Source organism: Fusarium subglutinans (genome assembly GCF_013396075.1).
Source record: "Fusarium subglutinans strain NRRL 66333 chromosome Unknown NRRL66333_c0000028, whole genome shotgun sequence".
NCBI classification, from domain to species: domain Eukaryota; kingdom Fungi; phylum Ascomycota; class Sordariomycetes; order Hypocreales; family Nectriaceae; genus Fusarium; species Fusarium subglutinans.
The window spans coordinates 354,389-374,118 of NW_023502091.1; the positions used below are offsets into that span (position 1 = coordinate 354,389).

At 48.2% G+C, this 19,730-nt stretch overlaps 6 protein-coding genes across 6 annotated transcripts; 4 read left to right on the forward strand and 2 right to left on the reverse strand.

The window, feature by feature from the left end:
• Nucleotides 1-366: 366 nt before the first annotated feature.
• FSUBG_3295 (uncharacterized protein) lies at nt 367-882 on the forward strand (the record flags this gene model as incomplete). Its single annotated transcript, XM_036681160.1, has 2 exons — nt 367-619; nt 671-882. 2 exons carry the CDS (start codon nt 367-369, stop codon nt 880-882), a joined length of 465 nt encoding a protein of 154 aa, XP_036541256.1.
• A 914-nt stretch (nt 883-1,796) lies between these two features.
• On the reverse strand, nt 1,797-6,425 carry FSUBG_3296 (uncharacterized protein; the record flags this gene model as incomplete). Its single annotated transcript, XM_036681161.1, has 8 exons — nt 1,797-2,387; nt 2,442-2,499; nt 2,562-2,600; nt 3,013-3,471; nt 4,298-4,487; nt 4,801-4,980; nt 5,507-5,866; nt 6,122-6,425. The coding sequence occupies 8 exons, from the start codon at nt 6,423-6,425 to the stop codon at nt 1,797-1,799; spliced, it is 2,181 nt and encodes a 726-aa protein (XP_036541257.1).
• A 686-nt stretch (nt 6,426-7,111) lies between these two features.
• On the forward strand, nt 7,112-7,936 carry FSUBG_3297 (uncharacterized protein; the record flags this gene model as incomplete). Its single annotated transcript, XM_036681162.1, has 3 exons — nt 7,112-7,289; nt 7,496-7,567; nt 7,623-7,936. The coding sequence occupies 3 exons, from the start codon at nt 7,112-7,114 to the stop codon at nt 7,934-7,936; spliced, it is 564 nt and encodes a 187-aa protein (XP_036541258.1).
• A 1,206-nt stretch (nt 7,937-9,142) lies between these two features.
• FSUBG_3298 (aldehyde dehydrogenase) lies at nt 9,143-10,730 on the reverse strand (the record flags this gene model as incomplete). Its single annotated transcript, XM_036681163.1, has 3 exons — nt 9,143-10,159; nt 10,214-10,613; nt 10,666-10,730. 3 exons carry the CDS (start codon nt 10,728-10,730, stop codon nt 9,143-9,145), a joined length of 1,482 nt encoding a protein of 493 aa, XP_036541259.1.
• A 4,621-nt stretch (nt 10,731-15,351) lies between these two features.
• On the forward strand, nt 15,352-16,574 carry FSUBG_3299 (uncharacterized protein; the record flags this gene model as incomplete). The annotated part of the gene is made up of 4 exons (XM_036681164.1): nt 15,352-15,754; nt 15,805-15,888; nt 16,212-16,354; nt 16,455-16,574. The coding sequence occupies 4 exons, from the start codon at nt 15,352-15,354 to the stop codon at nt 16,572-16,574; spliced, it is 750 nt and encodes a 249-aa protein (XP_036541260.1).
• A 600-nt stretch (nt 16,575-17,174) lies between these two features.
• FSUBG_3300 (RGP1-like protein) lies at nt 17,175-19,689 on the forward strand (the record flags this gene model as incomplete). The annotated part of the gene is made up of 2 exons (XM_036681167.1): nt 17,175-17,700; nt 17,750-19,689. 2 exons carry the CDS (start codon nt 17,175-17,177, stop codon nt 19,687-19,689), a joined length of 2,466 nt encoding a protein of 821 aa, XP_036541261.1.
• Between the last annotated feature and the right edge of the window lie 41 nt (nt 19,690-19,730).

Here is a 19,730-nt window from a genome sequence, read left to right on the forward strand (position 1 = left end):
TCTTCCGTTAACTCCATTGACGAGCGCTAAGGCTATGATAGACACGCGCGGTTGTAAAGGAATGTTTTGGCCCAAAGGGTGCGCTTCCGCAGCCATGAACATATGCCCGTCAGTCTGTCACTCGTCCAGGAAAATCTCAAATTCCAGTGCAAAGACTTCGTCATAATCGGTGAGTCAATCAACATATATCCTCCTTCACTCGATTTCGCTGACCATTTACTACCAGAATTCGCTTTCGTTGACCTCTTGGGAGAAAGGGACGCTCACTCGAGATCCTCGCAACCGCAACTATACGGACACTAGTGAAATTGTTGGCTTTATGATCAAAGCTTTGCTTCAAGACGGTCAAAGGAATGGGTCGTTATCATGAAGGCAGTCACTTCTGTTACAGTCAATGACTGGAGCCAGAGCTGGCCCCTACTTGACTCAACCCCAGAAAAATACGCCTGTATCGTGATGGATGACGTGTGGAAGAAATGGGTCTACAATCCAGTCCAGCTCCCTCCTGCCGACATATTTTACACCACTGCGAACATTTACCAGCCTCGAAAGAGAACCCTGGAGGCAGTCACCTGCAAGTGCATCAACCGTGGCCTGGATCTGACTCAGAGGGGTGATCGTATGTTGGCTTCTCAAAGGTCAAGCAATGAAGACTACAAGAAATGATCAGCGGAAGAACAGGCGAAACTCAATGATAAGTCTACCAACGACACGATGTCACTGGCGGACTCCGAGGACAATGTTCACGCTCAGCCAGACGCTTTCGTCGACTACTTGTCCAGGATCAACGCTTGCCATTATGAAACCGCCCGAAACTTTTTAACACGTTGTGCAAAACCAGGTGGTAATAAGGACAAATCAACAGCATATCCGGATTCCTGACCTTTAGCTTCAGCCGATAGCACCAGAAATAAGAGATTCCAAGAACACGATACCTCTCGAGGAACTGATCTGGTCCAGCCACCGTCGGCGCAAACACGGATAGCTCTGATAACAAGTCCCTATACAGCCAGTAATTAAAAGGTTTACTAAGTTTTAATAATATTTATCCTAAGTTCTCCTAAGTTCTCCTAAGTTCTCCTAAACTGTCCTAAAGTATCCTAAACTAGTATCTAATATTATACTAAACTCTCCTAAATTCTTCTAAGAGTTATATCTTAGGATCGAGGTCTTTGTTTTAGAGGAACGTGCAGGTGAACAGTTGTAAGCTTTGACAATAAGGTCAGATTTGGCACCACTGGTTTTGTCGCTTGCAACATGTTGGATACTATCCCCAACGTATAGTATAGTTTCAGTGAAATAACTTGTTCCAGTATCCTACGACGAAGATGTTCTCATGAGAGCCAACTTTTTTGCAACAGTCAGACACAAACTTGATTCAATCATCTCCAAATGGTGCTGGAAAACAGGGCTATCGCCCACGACCTCACTTGATGATATGACATTTCATCAGTTTCGCGACTTCTGCAACTGGTTTTGAGACAGCTGATCTCTCGGACTCGTCGACTCAGAAGAGGGGGTATTCAGCATGATGTGGTTAGATGCCAAGACAGCAACGACAAGACCCAGGAAGACGCGAGCTCCAATATCCAACCTCAACACACGCAAGATAAGGACTGTATACGCATGGCAATAGTGCCGTCAACGCGGAGGCTGAGGCATGTTGAATCTGTAAATAAGGTGATTCCATGCCCTGGGCTGTAGCTATATGTGAAATGGAATCAGGGTGATATCGATATGACCCCTCCTGCACTTCAAAGCAATTACAATGAATATAGGATTTATCAAGTCCCAAGTTACAGGAACCCGGACAGCGCATTCTTATGCTTCTCAATTTGATGCCCCATCCCAGCCAATGTGGCCACAGTCCTAGGGATCTCTCTCTGCATCCACTCGCAGTCATCCTTGCACATCTGCAGTGTTGCAAATATTGCTTCATCTTCATAGGGTCCATTCCACTGGTTCACAATCGATGCAAGTGACGATGCAGTAGCCTGGAGGTGTTTCTCGGCGACCTCGATAGTATTTGAAATCAGGTTTACTGCTTTTCGATTCATGATTTCCATGTTGCGGATTAGCTTGATGTGAAAATCAATCACTTCCTGGTAGCGTGGCGCCCCGTTGATCCATGGTGATGATGACACTCGCTCGCCAAGTTCGAGGCAATGGTTGATACATGTCTTGTTGGCGGTTTGAATTTTCTTGATTTCGATCAGACACTGCTGAAGTAATTCATGTTTTTCGCAGAGTTCGTGGAAAAAATCGGTGAAAGCGACAGCGTCCATGTCCTTGTCCAACCAACGAATAGCCAGATCTCTAACATGACCGGTGCTTTCATTCTCGTCGGACACGCCGTGTTGCGCAGGTGGCGCCATGATGGATAATGCCTGTAGGATATCAGTTACTGAAGGTATATCATTTTCGAAGAGATGCCTACTTACAGGACGGTGATTGACGAGCAAATCGAATGAAATGCGGTAATAGGCACGTTTGAGACCACTGGAACATTCGACATTAGTTTGGATAGGTAATCGAAGTAATCGAAGGTAGCATTCACTTACGCTGCGCTGGCCCAGTACAAGTTTGAAGAAGCAAATTGACTGTTGGTGATGTAAAGCGAAATGATTTTGAAGTGAAAAGGTAAAGAAATGACATGACATGAGACGGTTAATATAGGTGGGGTATGGCTGGCAGTTGTTGCAGCTGTCAATAACAATTACCTGCCGTTCTGCCCAGCTGTAGAACACAATTTGATTAGAGTTGTATTGTCGTGTGCTCACAATCGAACAATAGGGCCAATTCTCTGTTGCTGTCCGATGCCTTGTGATCAAGACTATTGCATTTAGGGCAACACCATTGGCGGACGATAAGACCATTCGTTTTGTGCCACTTGTATATGCGATATAGTTCGTGCGCTCGCTTCTCACTCTTTTCTTTGATCTCCCATCCCACAACAGTTCCGATGTTCAAGAGGCGGATGGTGTGAACACGCGCGTGAGAGAGCGCAGGGACGGTCCGATAGCTCTCTGCTGTAACCCGATGTCGGAAACAAGGCCGTAGTCGATGAATACCACATGTGCCTCGTTGCCTTGCGCAGAATCAAGACTAGATGTCTTGATGTGATGTCGTTCCTCTGCTATAATGATCTCATTAAGAACGAGGTCATTCAGTTCATGGTCCAATAACTTGACTTGAGCCATATAGAAAGCGTACACGGCAATCTGAATAGGCTTGTTGAGATTCTTGCCCAGGCCAGTGAGATTGGACTGAAGAATTTCCCAAGTTGATCGAGGATGTACAAACGATGGAGATAGTTCGACTTGGACGTTGTATCGGAAACCCTGGAGCCGGGCAACTCGACCAATACGTTGCTCTCGTGCTTGGGAAGTTCGGGGTGAATCTCGCGCTTGATGTGATCGTGGAGGCAAGAAAAGGTAGTATATATCTTGCTTCTGTCGTAAGTTGTAAAGACTTGTGTAAGTTTAGGATACTTTAGGATAGGAACTTTAGGATATTTTAGGATACTTTAGTATAATTTAGGGGAGCTTTAGATAGAAGACTTTTACAAGGCTTATAGCCCGCCATGGTGTAGAAACCTGGGACATATCATTGCGCGACCGACCATTCTTATAGTTTTTGAGGTGGAACTGACTCTACTGGCTTATGTAACACATCCAACGTCCTTCACACTATGACATTCCTTGATCCATTGAATGCTTGGGTAAATAAAAACTTGTATGTTCGTCAAATGTATGTTTATTGGTCTTTTTATTGTTGAGTTTTAGTAACACGGATGATTGAATACTGTTTGGGCGTTTGCCAAACACCAATTGCTTGAACAATGACCAATTCTGACACTGAATCAAGCGACTGCTGGCTTAGTAGGCTTGTCTGTATTTACCCAGGTATGGATGTTTGCATTTATTTGCGTTTCTCATTGCTATCTGACATGTATATGACCTATCTATCTACTGAGGCAGCAATGACAAACTCCTGATGCCTATAGAAGCAATCATCAGAAGGACAATTACATCTCTCTTCCAGGAAAGGCTTAATCCTGTCAAACCTCCGCTTATTATACCTCATATACACGTGAGTACCTGGCAATGTTTGTACGACTAAGGTACTTATGAGATAATGTTGACCCCCCCCCTCGATTTGAAATGAATTCGGACCATGCTAGCACAAACGATTAGATTGATTCGATATCGGTATCGGTATCAAAATCATCATTGACGTCTCCCGAGTCGGAAGCAGGTATTGGCATATAGTCGTCGTCAGGGACTGGGTTACTAACTTAAGCCGGAGACGAAATGGGCTCTTGGTAACAAATTTGACCTGAAAGACGACCACGGCTTGTAGGAGTCCGACGGGGTTCTTTTTGGTGGCTGGTCTAGGTTCGCTCTCGTATGTGATCAGCTCAAAAATAGCATCGCCATCAATATGTTGCTGAATGATGAATTGTAGCTTGGTATGATCTGTCATATCTATTACGGATTGGTCGCTCTTGAATTTGATCTGTCGAGTCTCAACTTAGCAGGGTCTACTCTTTCAATCTTGGCCCTTTCCATTGCACTTAGAAGATCTTCGAGGCTCGTCCTCTGAACAATCGATGGTGGCCGATCGTTTAGTAGCATCGAAATAGCATTGGATTTTAGGACCATCGGGGTACTAGGGGAGGGAAAGTGTCGTCACTCTAAGCTGCATGAACCAGGCTATGTCTGAATAGGACTTCATAATCACTTCTTGTGCGCCTTTGATCTCGAGCCTGACACACTGTCGTAGGTTGATTAAACGCACAACGTGTTTTCCCGTTCTCCTGAGATTGCCAAAGTCGATTGATAGCTGGGTCCTTGATTTCTGGGCCGTTTCCCCGGAGATCCATCTTAGAAAAAGCCTCGAAAGCGGTTTTGTCGATGGTGGTAGTCAAAGATGAGTAAAGCTCTGGGTGAAAGAAGTTATCGTCGGGATCCCGACCTCCTGCACCGGAATTATTGTAATTCTAGACTGGTTCAAATTCTGGGTGTATTCGGTAATGGCTAGTCATGATTCTCACGTCAATACGGTAGAGAATAATGATCGTTTTTGAAAGGTCAAAGTTGATCCTTGCCTCAGTTACAAGAAAACAGAGGACTCTAGAAGAATATGCCAAAATAAACTTAGTAAAGAGTTACCTAAGTTTAGGCTAAATTACCTAAATCTTCTGATTACTTAGTCTAAAGATCCTTACTCTTCTTACCTCCCCCTGCCTTGGTCTGATGTCAGAGATTGGCAATAGCTGTGCATTGCCAGTATCGAAAGCAGAGACACAAAGAAGTGGAGGGGAGTGTTAAATGAAAGCGACAGGTTTTGAGGATAGTAGAGGTCAAAGAGGGGAGAGATTTAGGATAAGGGAAGTTTAAGAGGACAGGCTGAGCAGAGGTTCAGAAGGGGAGATTGACAATTGGAGAATTCCGAAATTGATCTATGACTACCTAGTCTTCCCTCGGAGCCTTGTCGTGTTTACGTTCGCAAACAATGTGATAGCCATTCATATGAGCATGAATAATTGACTGTATAGAATCGTCTGGCCATTGACCAATCGGGGCCAAGTGATCCTGCTCATGATTCTCCTGCTTATTGTACTCCTGCTTAGCAGCCTCCAAATGCTCAGGCTCAACCCATTTGATACAAGAATCAGGAATTCTTCGAAGCTTTGGAATAGTATCCCCCTTAACTGTTTTCATCTTCCACCTAATACCATGACTCGAAGCCAGGGACAAGACATCGACTTCTCGGTTCTCCGGATGCCAGGGAGGTATGCTTTGAGAGACACGTCGATCGAGTCTCAGTGCAGCCCGAGCAATGTACTCACGGTGACCTTCCACTTAAACTGATAAGTGATTGTCCGTGAATTCATTGCTGGGCATTCTGGCAATAATATCATACCCGCTCTTCTATTTGCGAATAAGATCCTTTACATGCTCTGAGATGTTGCCTGTAAATGCATCCTTGCCACTCCCAATGTTTTCTGAACAATGCTGTGTTGTGATTGCCAGTGACTCAAGATCGCACCATTAAATTCTCTCATCTGATTCGATATCATAAAAGTCTCGGTCCCAGTCAAATCTGGCGTGGTTACTGTCCTGCTCGTTGCTCTCATTTTCGTGCCCGCGGGGAGTAAAAGTTGTAGAATACCGATAGCACATAGCGTGTCTGATGACGGCTTCGTTTCGATGCCAAAGTGGCCCAACCCTCAAGTCGATAAGAGGGTGTTGGATGATTTCGCATCGTCTGCAGGCCTCTTGCCAGACCCAACTGTCGAACGTGACAAGCTTGGTGTAGGTGCAGCCGTCCATGGAGGCGGAGTAATCGTCTTCTTGGTTGAGTAGGGGAAACGATATACCACTAAGAAGCACCGCATTCTTCTCGTTATTGGTCTCCATGTTGTTGATAGAATCGTTACCGGATCGAGGTGGATTGATCAAGTGGTGCTGCTAGGCATTTGGAGTTGTTTCCACCTTCATAAGCCATGAATATGTGACAATTTTGAAAGCCGAAGGCGATGGAGGGTGACGGTATGTAAAGAGCAAGGTAAGAGTGAAAAGGAAGAATACAGCTGGGATGACTAGAATAAAATGCGAGCGGTGCTGAGATGCGTCGCTGAGTTTACCAGCAGCAATAATATCTCCAATGTGATGAACAAGGCGCCTAGACACCTAGGTAAATGGAAATGTGGAAAGAAGAAAGTCAGTACCTCAAGAGATTAGTCTGTTTTATAGGTAAATTATTGTCAATCATTATCAAGTACTGTTAAGCACTGTTGAGCACTGTCAGCCAACTTATGTACCCCTTGGGGAGAAGATATGCCACCACCTATTTTACTGCCTTAGGCATGTATTATTGCACCTACTATGATAATTCTCTTCCTCTCTCTCTTGTGTTAATCTTTTGCATTGGATGTATCTTTCCATCAGCACAGTTATGATCACCAACCACCAAATTCTACACCCAACATTCACGCGCATGGTAGCCGACACTTGACGCGCAGTCGAGAATGTCTGAATTTTCTTCCAGTGGATGTTGTTTCCAGTTCTAGGCGCCCTCGACTCTGCTAACGCATCTGTACGAGATGCAGCCCCTTCTCCTGGCCATACATCGGACAAGTGTCGGCTGCGAAGTTGCCAAACCTGTCATCATCAAGGCCATAGTGCAAACGAATGCCCACGCGAACTTCTATGTGCGCAATGTGGCGACGAACACTTCACCTTTGATTGCACCAAGGATGATAGCAAATGATCATACCTCAGGTGTGGTGACAAGGGCATGCTGGGTTCCAATGCAACGCACCACTGAACCTTGAACGAGCGAACGCGAACACACCCGCAGAAATCGACCAGAAATGCTACAAATGCGGTCATACGGGACACTTTGCAAATGGTTGCGAGGAACCGTGGTGCAGAACTTGCAAAAGAGAGTCACACTTAGCAGAATTGCCCCAACTTTACTTGCAGAGGTTGTGGTGCTGTCCGTAACGCCGATTCACCAATTGCTTGGAGTATGGACACACCCTTGGACAATATGACAAGTCAGGTAAGGGTCTCTCCGCCACCCTATTCACTGCAAAACTAACGGTTAATTAGTGAGGGAAAAGACCATGTTTTCACTGATCGGTGACAAATATTACCCTCAGGGTGCCGACCACTTTGAACAAAACTGCACAAATCCACAGACTTGCCAGACTTGCCAGGTTCTTCATGCCACCGCGCTCTGCCGAGTCCACGAGCAGAAGCCTGACAAGAAGCGCAACGCGTTGTCAGTACCGGTAGCCACAAATTACAACCACGTCGTCACTAAGACACTGTCCACCGAGCAACAGAGTATAATGGGCCTTATCCAACGTCACCAGGCTCCATCGATCAACGAACTCCGGAACCAGGCATTCTACGGACAATAAAACCAACAGGGCCAGTTCAATGATGGTAATGGCGGTGACAATGGTGGAAGCAGTTGGCAAGCTGACAATAGCGGAAGCACTTGGGATGCTGACAACGGCGGAAGCACTGGGGAGACTGACAATGGAGGAAGCACTGAGAATACATGGGGAGCCAAAGCCCCTGTTTATGAGGAGTGGTAATTGTGAAAATGTGATGATGATGGAATCGGAGGGTGAGGCAATGTCCATACAAGACATTACTGATCAACACATGGGCACGAACTAAAAGGGGCGACTGGCTAGGGGAGGAAAGAAAACTCACGACATCGATCCTAAAGGATGAAAAGGCTTAGGTAATTTGGCATAAGTTTAGGATCAGTTTAGGATAAACTTAGGATCCCTTTGTCTAAGTTTATTTTGACACTAGATATCAAGGTCCGATATTTTCCTGCTCCCCGAGGACTGCGTGACCAGGGAGTAGCAGCAAAAGTTATTTTCTTCCTTTAATAGAAATTGGTTCCTTAATACAGTATTTCTTCGACAATTTGACCCATGATATTCACGAGAGTCATCCAAGGAAGTTCGGTGGCCGCCACTACGTCGCCATTAAGCAGAAATCTGACTTGTCGTCTTCAAAATGTAAGATCATGGTACGATTCTGTGAAGATTAATGGCCCTTGCTCTCTCGATACTGTCTGTACCCAGTTATGACTCCAGCCTCGGTGGGTATTGCCCCGACGATAGCTTCGGGATAATTATAGCCGACCAACATTCACAACCCATCCGCAACCCAACGAAACAATGGGATAATTTCAGCCTGAGTCCAAGGGTCGTGTTCGTAAAGTCATGTCTAGTATGTTCATAATCTTAGATGAGTCTTTGATCAATGTACCTAAAGATTGTAGAAAAAGGCTGGTAACTAACCCCAACCACTTGGACAAAACAGGAGCATGAAGTTGCAGTATTAAACTAAAGCTTCTACTCCTTTTCTGTAATCATTTAATTTTAGGTCATTTTAGTACCAAAGTAAGGAATGCTCAGTGGAATATGTTTGGGTATAAGCACAACTCAAAACACCAACTCCGCACACCATGGGATGAGAACGATTTGTCAATTTTTGGCATTTCTTCGTCAAAGCCGTAAAACTAAATATGAAATCATGTACAAATTGATCATGCAGTTACAACGCCGCCCTTATATCCTCCGTAAATGCCCATTCCGCTTTGCTTAGTACAGCTTAATGGCAACAGACTTGTTCTGTGTGTAGTTCGCCAACGCAGCCTCGCCCAATTCCCGGCCAATTCCAGACTCCTTGTAGCCGCCAAATGGCAATTGGTGGTGGAGCATGTTGTAGCAGTTCACCCAGACTGTGCCGGCCTTCAATGCGTTGGAAACTCGGAGAGCTGTGTTGAGGTTCTTGGTGTGGACGGCGGCAGCGAGACCGTAGGCGGTGTCGTGGGCAAGATCGATGACCTCCTTCTCGTCCTTGAACTTGGAAATGGCGCAGACAGGGCCAAAGATCTCCTCCTGCATGATCTTCATGTCGGGACGGACGTTGGAGAAGATAGTGGGCTTGATGAAGTATCCCTTGGTGCCAAGGCGCTCACCACCGGTCTCAACGGTGGCACCCTCATCCTTGCCAGCCTTGATGTAACCCATAATGCGGTCGTACTGAAGCTGAGAGACCTGGGGACCCTGGAAGGTCTCCTCGTTGAAAGGGTCACCGACCTTGTTCTCCTCAGCTCGCTTCTTGAAAGCAGCGAGGAACTTGTCGTAGATGCCTTCCTGGACAAAGATACGGGTACCAGCACAGCAGCACTGGCCGTGGTTGTAGTAGATACCGAAGTTGACCCAGTCGATGGCCTCATCAATATCAGCATCGTCAAAGACGATGTTGGGAGACTTGCCACCAAGCTCGAGGGTGACCTTCTTGAGGTTGGAGGAAGCAGCAGACTTCATGATCTGTCGGCCGATGACGGTGGAACCAGTGAAGGCGATCTTGTCAACGTCCATGTGGGCGGAAAGGGCAGCACCGGCAGTCTTGCCGAAGCCAGAAACAAGGTTGAAAACACCAGCAGGGAAACCAGCCTGCTCGATGAACTGAGTGAAAACCAGGGCAGAGAGAGGAGTCTGCTCAGCAGTCTTCATGACAATAGTGTTACCAGTGGCCAGGGCAGGGCCAATCTTCCATGCCAGCATGAGGAGAGGGAAGTTCCATGGAATAATCTGACCGCAGACACCAATCTGAGAGATTTGTTAGTACAGAGAATGATGCAATTTGAATCAGGGGTGTCTTACAGGCTCAGATCGGGTATAGTGGAACATATCAGGGGCAATATCAATGGTCTTTCCCTCGATCTTGTCGGCCCAACCACCATAGTATCGCAGGCAGCCAACAACAGCGCCGACATCACCACGGGCGTTGGTGATAGACTTTCCGTTGTCGAGAGACTCAACAGCAGCAAGGAGATCGAGGTTCTTCTCAGCAAGGTCGGCAAGCTTGAGAAGGTAGTTGCCTCGAGCCTGAGGTGCGGTGTTTCTCCATTCGCCGTCGAAAGCCTTGCGGGCAGCAGTAACAGCCAAGTCGATATCCTTCTCAGTACCTTCACAGACGGAGGTGATGACCTCCTCGGTGGAGGGGTTGATGACCTCGAACTTCTGCTTGTCGACACCCTCGGTCCACTTGCCGTCGATGAAGCTAAATTGTATTAGTTTCTGAGTGAACAGAGTTCGATGCCGTATTCACTTACAGGCCGATGGGCTGCTGGTAGGTACCAGTAACAGGGGTGGACAGCTCAACAGTGAGGGGAGCCATTGTGTATGATATATGAGATGTTGTAGAGGAGAGGGAGGGTAATGGGTATCAAATGAGGCTGTCGATAGAAGAGAAGAGTGAAGAGGAGATGATGAGATGATCTGGAAAAGAGACTGGAAAAGTTGACGACGGGAAGGGAGTATTTATTCTTGAGAATGACGCGGGGTTTTTGCATGGAAGAATGGAAGTAGGGGACTAAGGGGGGGGCGCCCATCGGGGTGCGATGTGCCGTATGTGAACCTCGGTGGAGTGGAGGAGGGGTGAAGTTCAAGTGACGCCAACTTTCCCCGCAACAGCCTCGCCTCTCACACCTGGATGAACATGGATCCCCTGGTACGTACTGGTTTCTTGCTACCTGAAAAAGGAAATGCGATGGATTGCACCGGGTTACCGCTCACACTGAGACCCCCAGCGGACGGACGGGCACCCCATAGCTTTGCGGAGCCTTGTCGTGGCGGTGGTGGACAAGAGATGGTTAGCATGGTTAGTAGTCGAAACGTCACGTAAGTTGTCCTGTTAACATGGACTGCAGCATTAGCCCAATCACATTACAGCAAAACCCGAAGAATAGGACTTGCTCCGAAGTGGTTTCGGGACGGCTCAAGGGCAGAAGCAGAGCTCTCCTCTAAGCCGGTAACAAGCATCGCAACGCAACCCCAGACCACATCACATTCATGTCAGGCAACGATTTGACTGAACCGCGGGGCAGAGCAGGGATGTTTAAGCAGTACTACCCAGAAAGAAGCAGTTATAATGTCAGCAAATGTTACAGTCATTATGTTTGTACTGCAGTACTTCAACGTGCCCAGCGCCTTTGATCACTGGACCGATCAACTGTCCCTTGATAGACTACTAACTGCTCCATCGGATCTTGCTACTGGTTCTGTCATGGCCTGTAACCCTTTTGCTTCCACAGCTCTCTGGACTCCCCGCCAAAGTGGATGGATCTGACGGTTTCTGCAAATCACAACAGCCGGCAGAAACAAGGTCCAGACATGCCGCCACCACATGCTCCAAGCTCTCTCCCCACATCCGAGCCACCAGTGGCCAATGGTGGGGTTGCAGGGGCCTTTATGGGCCTTGGAGGAGGGGATCTGCGCCAAAGAGGACAAGCTTAAGAACACGAAATTCAAAGTGAACAAGAATTGTCAAGCATGCCACAGCGTTACTTGTGAGGCAAAGTAATAGCTTGTGCTGCTACTGGACGACATGAATAGCCTCAAAATCACTGTATAAAACTTCATGGCCCTGAACTGGGCGTCTCTCGAAACCGTTGAGAGCACTGACAAATCAATCTGGGTTATCAATGATGCATGCACAACCCCCGGAGCCGACACCAGGTACAAGTACACGCACTTACAGTTGAGAGGTGGTAATGCGCCGCAATAAGACAGGGTCTCTCACTGGGGACCTCAGACTTGATCCGCACATCAATCTCAAATAGCTTGGACAGTTTCATCGTTGGGCGACAACTCACTAACCATTCGGTGTGATTTGCTAATAATGCCGTAGGCAGTGAAAAAAATGTTGCTAAAACAACCCATAATTCATCTTACTGGACAATCTACATAGTAATCAAGATAAGCCTTATTGCAAACTCAACCGGAATATACATCGAACCGCACTTCGGATCCTTGTCAACCCCAGCATCAGGTTGTGTCTATTCAGCGATACACCTGTTTCGGACTTACGGTAATCCTGCTATGTATTAGCGCTTGAAGATGGACGTACGTTTTCTGCATATCCTTTCAGTCCATCCGAGGCCGCGGAGTTGTACAGGGTATCAATTATCCCTCAGCTCAGTCGACTCAGCTTGGTTGGCCAAGCGCTGTTTACATGATAAACCCATTACCGTATTTCCTGGGAAGATCATTCGACCGTTCTTCAATATGAACGCCACTTGGATCGAGTATCAAAAACACACTTGCTTTCTACGCATTCTTCTATAATTGTTGCTCATTCAAGCGGGTTCACGGGAAAGCTGTTCCCTCCACAGTCTAAGCGGCGACATCGTGTAAGATGTTAGAAGCTGTTTGTTTAAACATATACTGGCATAATACATGTTTAACCTCCTAGTCAGTTCATCAATAATGCTGGCTACCCTAATGTCGATTACCTACTCCAGGGGCCACACCCCACATTGACCTTGCGGGATCTGGATTACCTTGGGGTCTATTGATGTCCAATCTTCGTTTTCCTCGATGGCTGTGTTGCCAGCACTGGCACTAGCACTACCTGGTCATTTGCTGGAGGGCCGTGCTCAGATCTTCACATCTACAGTGCCATTCGATGTGGTTCCCCTCCCTAAACAAAACCCTTCTGTGACCTCACCTACCCCTTCGGTGTATCTTGTGCGAGCCTCCTCAAACTCCACAGAAAACACAGAAAATATTGAATCTTTCCTGACTCTCGCTGCTCGTTGCTGGGGGACCGAAGGAGGGTCCTTGGAAACGCTCGGCGTAAAGATGAGCGAGCATCAAACGGACCCCGCACTGACATAGAGCTGCCCTCGTTCTTCTGCGTCTGTCTGTGTTTCGACCAGGTCATGAGTGGCTCTCCAATTTCTGGGGCAGCCGTTCATCCTAGCCCCGAGTACACATTCCCAATTCTGTCTAGCTTTTCTCCCCATGTACCACCCCCCGTGACGTTCCCTAAGGCCGACGAGACGTTGGAAAGCCTCGTGCAGTTCTTTTTGGCTCGCGGACCCGCAGGTTTGTTGGTGGTCATGAGTAATTGCGGCTCCGCTGCGTCTCCGTCTCGCCGGCAAAGGCGGGGACGGCCCCACACACCCACCCCGCCTCCGATTCAACCTCTCCCCAGGCTCACATTCTAAGCGCCCTGAACTTTTCCCCTTTACGGCCGACTTTGAACATGGCCACATGGGAAAGATGCGCCTCGTTCTTCATGGTCTGCGGCTCATAGCGACTTTCCCAGGCACCCACCGTACACCAGCACTTCTGGATCAGTAGCCTTACGCTTCAGCAGTGTTAATTTCACTTTCTGAGAGACTAGCCACTTCTAAGGTGACCCCATCCATCATATTCACGACATTCCTTCAATATGATAGCTTTTCTCGAGAGCCGCAAACTTACATAAACTTTCAGCCCTGCTCGTTGCCTCCGCAAATTGGCCCAACGGCAGTCTCGCTGCACGCGACATGATAGATCATATGCTCCCCACAAACGAGAGCCGCAATTACTGAGATTGGGGATGACAGGACGACATTGGGGACCCCAACATAGGGATACATACCTTGACGAAGCCCATCCGCTATCTTCAAAACTGCGGCATTGACGGATCCGCGACTTCATGCTTGCTTTTTACCCCGCCAGATCACTTGTCTTTCTCCGTACATACCGTAGGTACGACTACCCCACAAACGGGACCGCAGGCCGCAGTCTTCTCCTCATCCCCGACTTCAGGGACTTGTTGGGTCGGCGGCGGCTCCGTTCTTTTCCTGGGGTGGGATTAGATGTGTCAAGCTAGAAGTCTGCAGGTAGATCTGACCCCAGACTTGTGCTTACCATGGAATCATGATGGCAGGTGAATGTGGAGGAATGATAGGCTACCATGCCGTGGGCTGGATTTGACAGGCATCTCCTATCGCCCGGCCCAATGGTAGTTGGACTTAGACTAGACTAGTGTTTCTCTCAACGTCTCATACATTGAATCTATGGGCTGATGTTGCTGGGGCGGTTGATGAGTCGACCGGTTGCCGGTAGTGTTCGGGAGTTGCAAGGCCCCGCCCGCATGCCCCAGATTCTCCAGATATGAATGAAGGCATTAAGCTCTGTTGCTGTTCCTTACAGTCCTGGTCTAGTACTATTTCTTGCCCTCAGATACTTTTGGTTTCGAGGGTTATAATAATGGTTATGTTCCCTCGTTGGCTTCATTTCCTGCATCACAGCCGTCGTTATTCAAAACAGAGAGATCCTCGCTACTCTCCTTCATTAGGCTTTACAGAATAAATGCTTAAACAAAAGCTGTTCCCGATGCGCTAGCTCTTATACTGTGAGAAACCTAGTATGACTAAACTAGGCTCCATTGACGGGCAGCTGCTGTGCTTGAGGTAACTGGCAGCACTACCTGATGCTAGATGGATTAGATTTCCGAATGCTAAAATGAAAACCACTAGTTTTCACGATACCCTCAATCAAGCAGAAAGAGAAAATGCTTGAGAGAACAAAGGCCACCATCTCCCGCTTCCTTCTGGTTTATAGCATGTGTTCTATTTCTTCTTGGGCGTCCTGACCGAAGCTTTGATGTAGAATACCTACTCATCATCACCAATTGGTGCGGGAGGTTGAACCTGGCTTCCAAAGTATATTGTCGATTGCGAAAAAAATACTTTTTTGAATCTTTCGCCATGGGAGTAAGGCACCTATTTGTTTGCTTATGGCTCCGGGTAGCTGCAGTGCCAACATTTAATTTAGGTTGGCACTGATTCACAGCGCAGCCTTACATAGGCCCTGGCCCCTCTTCGTAATAATATGCAGGAGCCTTTCCTTTTCACACTCAGCCTGATCGCGTAATATTCACATCCTTTTCTTCGCGACTCAACACACAAAAGTTTCCGCCGAGCAACATTCCGGCTTCTTGTCTTTCTTTGTTTCACTTCAACATGGCAGTACTAGACAAGGTTCCTCTTATCACTGCACGTGTTCGAGTAGCTGGGGAGCTCGCGACAGAATATGACCCCCTTGATGACCACGAACCCGTGATCAATCTTGACAAGAAAGGCAGCAAGATCCCTACAAGAAACTGCTACATTGAGTCCAAGTCAGGCGCTGAGTTTGCCATCGAGATCACGGTTTCTGATAAGTACCAACCTCCAAAGTCCCACGATACCTTGATTACCGAAGTCTACATCGACGGCCAATGGAGGAGGGGCAAGGTCATGCACGTACCTCTCTCTCGTGGCAGGGAAAAGACCATCATCATCTCATCTGGGAGGGCTTCACGAGAAAAAATGGGGGAGAAACCAATGATCGGCAAGTTTGTCTTTGCTCCTATCAATAAAATCTGTAAGTCTACTCCGTACCTTCTAGTCAATCTTTCTTTACTAAGGTTACAGCCGATCCCATGAGCGCCGATAAGCTCAACGAGGACCTTGAACGCGCGGAAACCTTGGGAACAATCCGACTGTGTCTTTCCACAGGTAGATATAAAGGGACGAGGCCCCGGAAACATTCTTCCCGCTGTTCCACCAGCCGAGAAGTAGAGTTAGCGGAAAAGGCGCTGAAAGGCAAGGCAATAAGCCACGCAACCACGTATATTGTGAAATACCCGTTTATCGGAAGAAAGTTCTAACATAGATGTATAGACTGGCCGAGACAACCGAGAAACCTTCTTCCCACAAAGCAATCACTACTAACCGGCGACTGGTGGGAGAAATCTTCTTTCGTTATCGATCCTACCGTATGCTCCTTCACCTATACAATCATTGCTTATCGCACAACGACTCTCTAACTTTAGATACAGAGGCACTCCAACATGAGATGATTATCCCACGCACACCGTCGCCTGAGCCCTCAGCTACAACTAGCATCGATGCAAATGCCCTTTCTCTCCTCTCCGAGAGTGACATTCGCCGTCTCGCTCTGGAAAGACTGCGTGATACCCAGGTAAGGCAGATAATCTACACAGGAATTGCGAACAACTTGAGACTTGGCTGGTTTGGTCGTTTACTGTCGTGTTTGGACTTATTTTACTGACTTGGTTTAGATCAAGAATGAGTTCTCTCCTGTCAAGCGGGAGGCAGAGGAAGCCTCCCAATCGCCCCGACGATGGAAGTTCGTAAAACTGAATGATGGGAAAGAGGCTGTCGATCTGACAGATGATTGATCTCGGTATGAAAATATCCCTTTGGAATTGGCTCGTGGTCATGTTGGTCAATACCTTCATTGTTCTGGAGTATTTTGAGGAGCAAGATACCTGTGGATGTTCGGCGCGCAGGGACTAAGCGGTGGACAATGTAGTCATGTTTGGCGGGCATTGTGAGAATATTCATAACTTTTTTTCACAATCTGGTCTACTATTTCGTCCTATACAAAGCTGAACGCATTTGCTCAAATCAGTGATTGTTGGGCTGTCGTTTTTAGTTGGCTATAGGTACGGAGTACCTTAGTGTAGATCTGCTGGCCGAGGCTTATTAGTGCGGCCAAGCTTGTACCTGCAACGTCAGCCGTGATTGGCTGCTATAGCTTGCTGCTAAACGCTAACGTGAACCTCCTCCATCTCCTTTCGCGGAATACCCCATGACGTTGCAGTTTAACTCCTCCCTCGATGACCAGCTCTTCACTTTTCATCAACATTGTATTGTCGCCGTCCCTGGATCCTCCTCCGCATCGAACTCGAACATGCGCACGTATAGAAATGCAGCATTTGCCGTCTCATAGCCGCCCCCACGTACGCGCTCGTCGCTGAGCGGCCTCCTTACCCGCAATGGCTCCAGAAGCTCCCAGCAATATCCGTGTCTTCATACGCTGGCATGACCAGACTGTCTTCGCCGGCGAGGAAGTCAAATGTACGATTACTTTTAAAAACGCGGCACCAATACCAGGCCAGCCAAAACCACAGCCGCAACAATCGGAACGAAGTCGACTGGCCTCGCCTTTGCATGGTCGCCCCAAGCTAAACCAAGGATTAACGCCACCACCGTCAGCATCTTCCGGCAGAGGGCATCGTCGTTCTGCCCTCTCTTTAAGCGTTCCTGCATCGCAATCACATAGCCGTACTGGCTCAGTTCAATGGCCTTCATCAGCAGGCTCGAGTGATGGTCGCTCAAGCCACTCTCATAAGCGCTCTGTTTCCATTGTCTCGATAGGGTCCAATAATACCGTGGAAGACCACACACAACGAAATGATTTACCGTCGCGACCTCAAAGACCGCATCGAGGCCATGGGCGGGCCTCAAGTTTACAGATCATTCCTCGAGCGCAGGGCCAGCTCCCAACCGGGCCTCATTCCGGTTCGTCGCTTGCACGGTATCATTTGAACTAGGAGCTAATTCTTCTCAGCATCTTTTTCTCCTCGTCTCTCGAGCTCTCCTTTGTTCCACGCATCATATCCCCCACCTGACCGATTCGGTCGCATATCGCGACCGCCAACAACTCCTCACACACCTATTACAGCCGGCCAACGAAGATCCTCACCGCTACAAATGTCGGAAAACCCAATGCCGGAATTTCGCTTTCCTGCCGCTCCCTCGCCTGCTCGAGAAGCACGCCCAAGCTTATCTAGACGATCAACAAACGAAAATATGCTGAGCCCTAGGAACGCTGTGAGCGATTCCAGCGGACTGTCAATGCGCCTCAAGGACGGCGTTCCGACGATCAACGAGCAGCCTGCACCCGCGGCCCGTATTCTAGCAAGCAGCGGCGTCCTCGGAGGCACACCGCGGAGTAGCGGAGAGTTTTACTCTGTCAGCAATAACTCGTCAGAAACTCTGGTATCGGAATATGTGACACAGCAACCAACTAATCGTGGACACGCACACCCACTTAGGAGAAGCCTTGGTATGCCGGCCCCACAGTCGAGAGCGCCTGAATCTTTGATGATGGGGTATGCTCAATTACACGGCTCTTTCTCGTTAGACGGGTCCCTTGTCAGTCTCAGCCAATTTGACCAAGTCAAAAAGAAAGCCATAGTTGGCCAAGGCGGTGGTGTCGTCGGTCTCGAGTCCAAGCGCGACAGCGGTCTTCTGGGGGGATTCGGATGGGGTCGCATCAGCAGCTCTCTGGGCGATTTCTTAGGTGGAGGGGAGCTCAGCACGATCAAGGAAATGCGTGGGGTTGCGAACTCGAAATCTGTACCTCTCTTGACTACACCGCAGTCCATTTTATTCGTTGATCTGCAGCTTGCGCCAGGAGAGAGTCGAGTTTTCGAGTACTCTTTTCGACTACCAAAAGGTCTTCCTCCGTCCCATCGCGGAAAGGCCGTCAAAATCACATATAGCTTGGTTATTGGCACGCAGAGGGCTGGAGGAACCAAGGAGCAGCAAGTGAAGTCTGTTGAAGTTCCTTTCCGCGTACTGGGAAGTGTTAACAGCCACGGTGAGATATTGGGACATGACCTGATGAACCCTTACATCCTATTACGGGACCAGGCCCAAGTGAAAAGTCCCTCGAGCAGTGATAAGGGATCAAAAACCAACGGCAATGGGGCCAAAGGACAACAGCCTGCCCTGAACAACTTTTTACTTTATGTGGAAGACCTGGTTCACCGACCGCGAGATGAGAGTGGCAGTATTCTTCTTTCTCCGGCCGCTGGTAACTCGAGGCGACCATCGGCATTCGAGGAAGCCAGCAACGCACACGATGCTATTCATATGGCAATCATGAGAAGCAATATGACCTCTGGCGGGCAGCAGAGCCCGAACCGGTTCGAAATTGCACGCAATGGGCAAAGGGTTGGTGTAGTGATGCTCACGAGGCCTGCCTACCGACTAGGGGAAGCTGTGACAATGGCCATCGACTTTACAGACGCTGATATTCCGTGTTACGCCGTGCATACTACATTGGAAACATCAGAGAAGGTAGACCCGTCGTTGGCAATAAGATCAGAGTCGAGCATCCACCGAGTGACCCGGAAAGTTTATTCGTCTTCATCTGAAGCAACAATGTACTCACGACGAGTCACCTTCAATCCAACGATTCCTATCACTGCAACTCCTGAGTTTGTTACCAGTGGTGTCAGCTTGGAATGGAAGATTCGTATCGAGTTTGTGGTGCCATCCTCGGGAAGCGATTCTCCCATTGAGCACGAAAGACGAGCACCACATCCATTACTGGAGCAAATTTCACAAGATGAAAAGGGGGGGACGGTCCTGGTGGCAGTGGAAAATCTAATATGTGAGAGTTTTGAGATCGCCGTACCTCTACGTGTTTACGGCGCAGTTGGAACAGGACTAGAGCGGCTTGAGCGGGACGAGGCTTCTGAAGAAGGCCTTGTTGTATGAAGAGAGTTGGACTAACCATATATTTGGTGCTGGGTATTGGA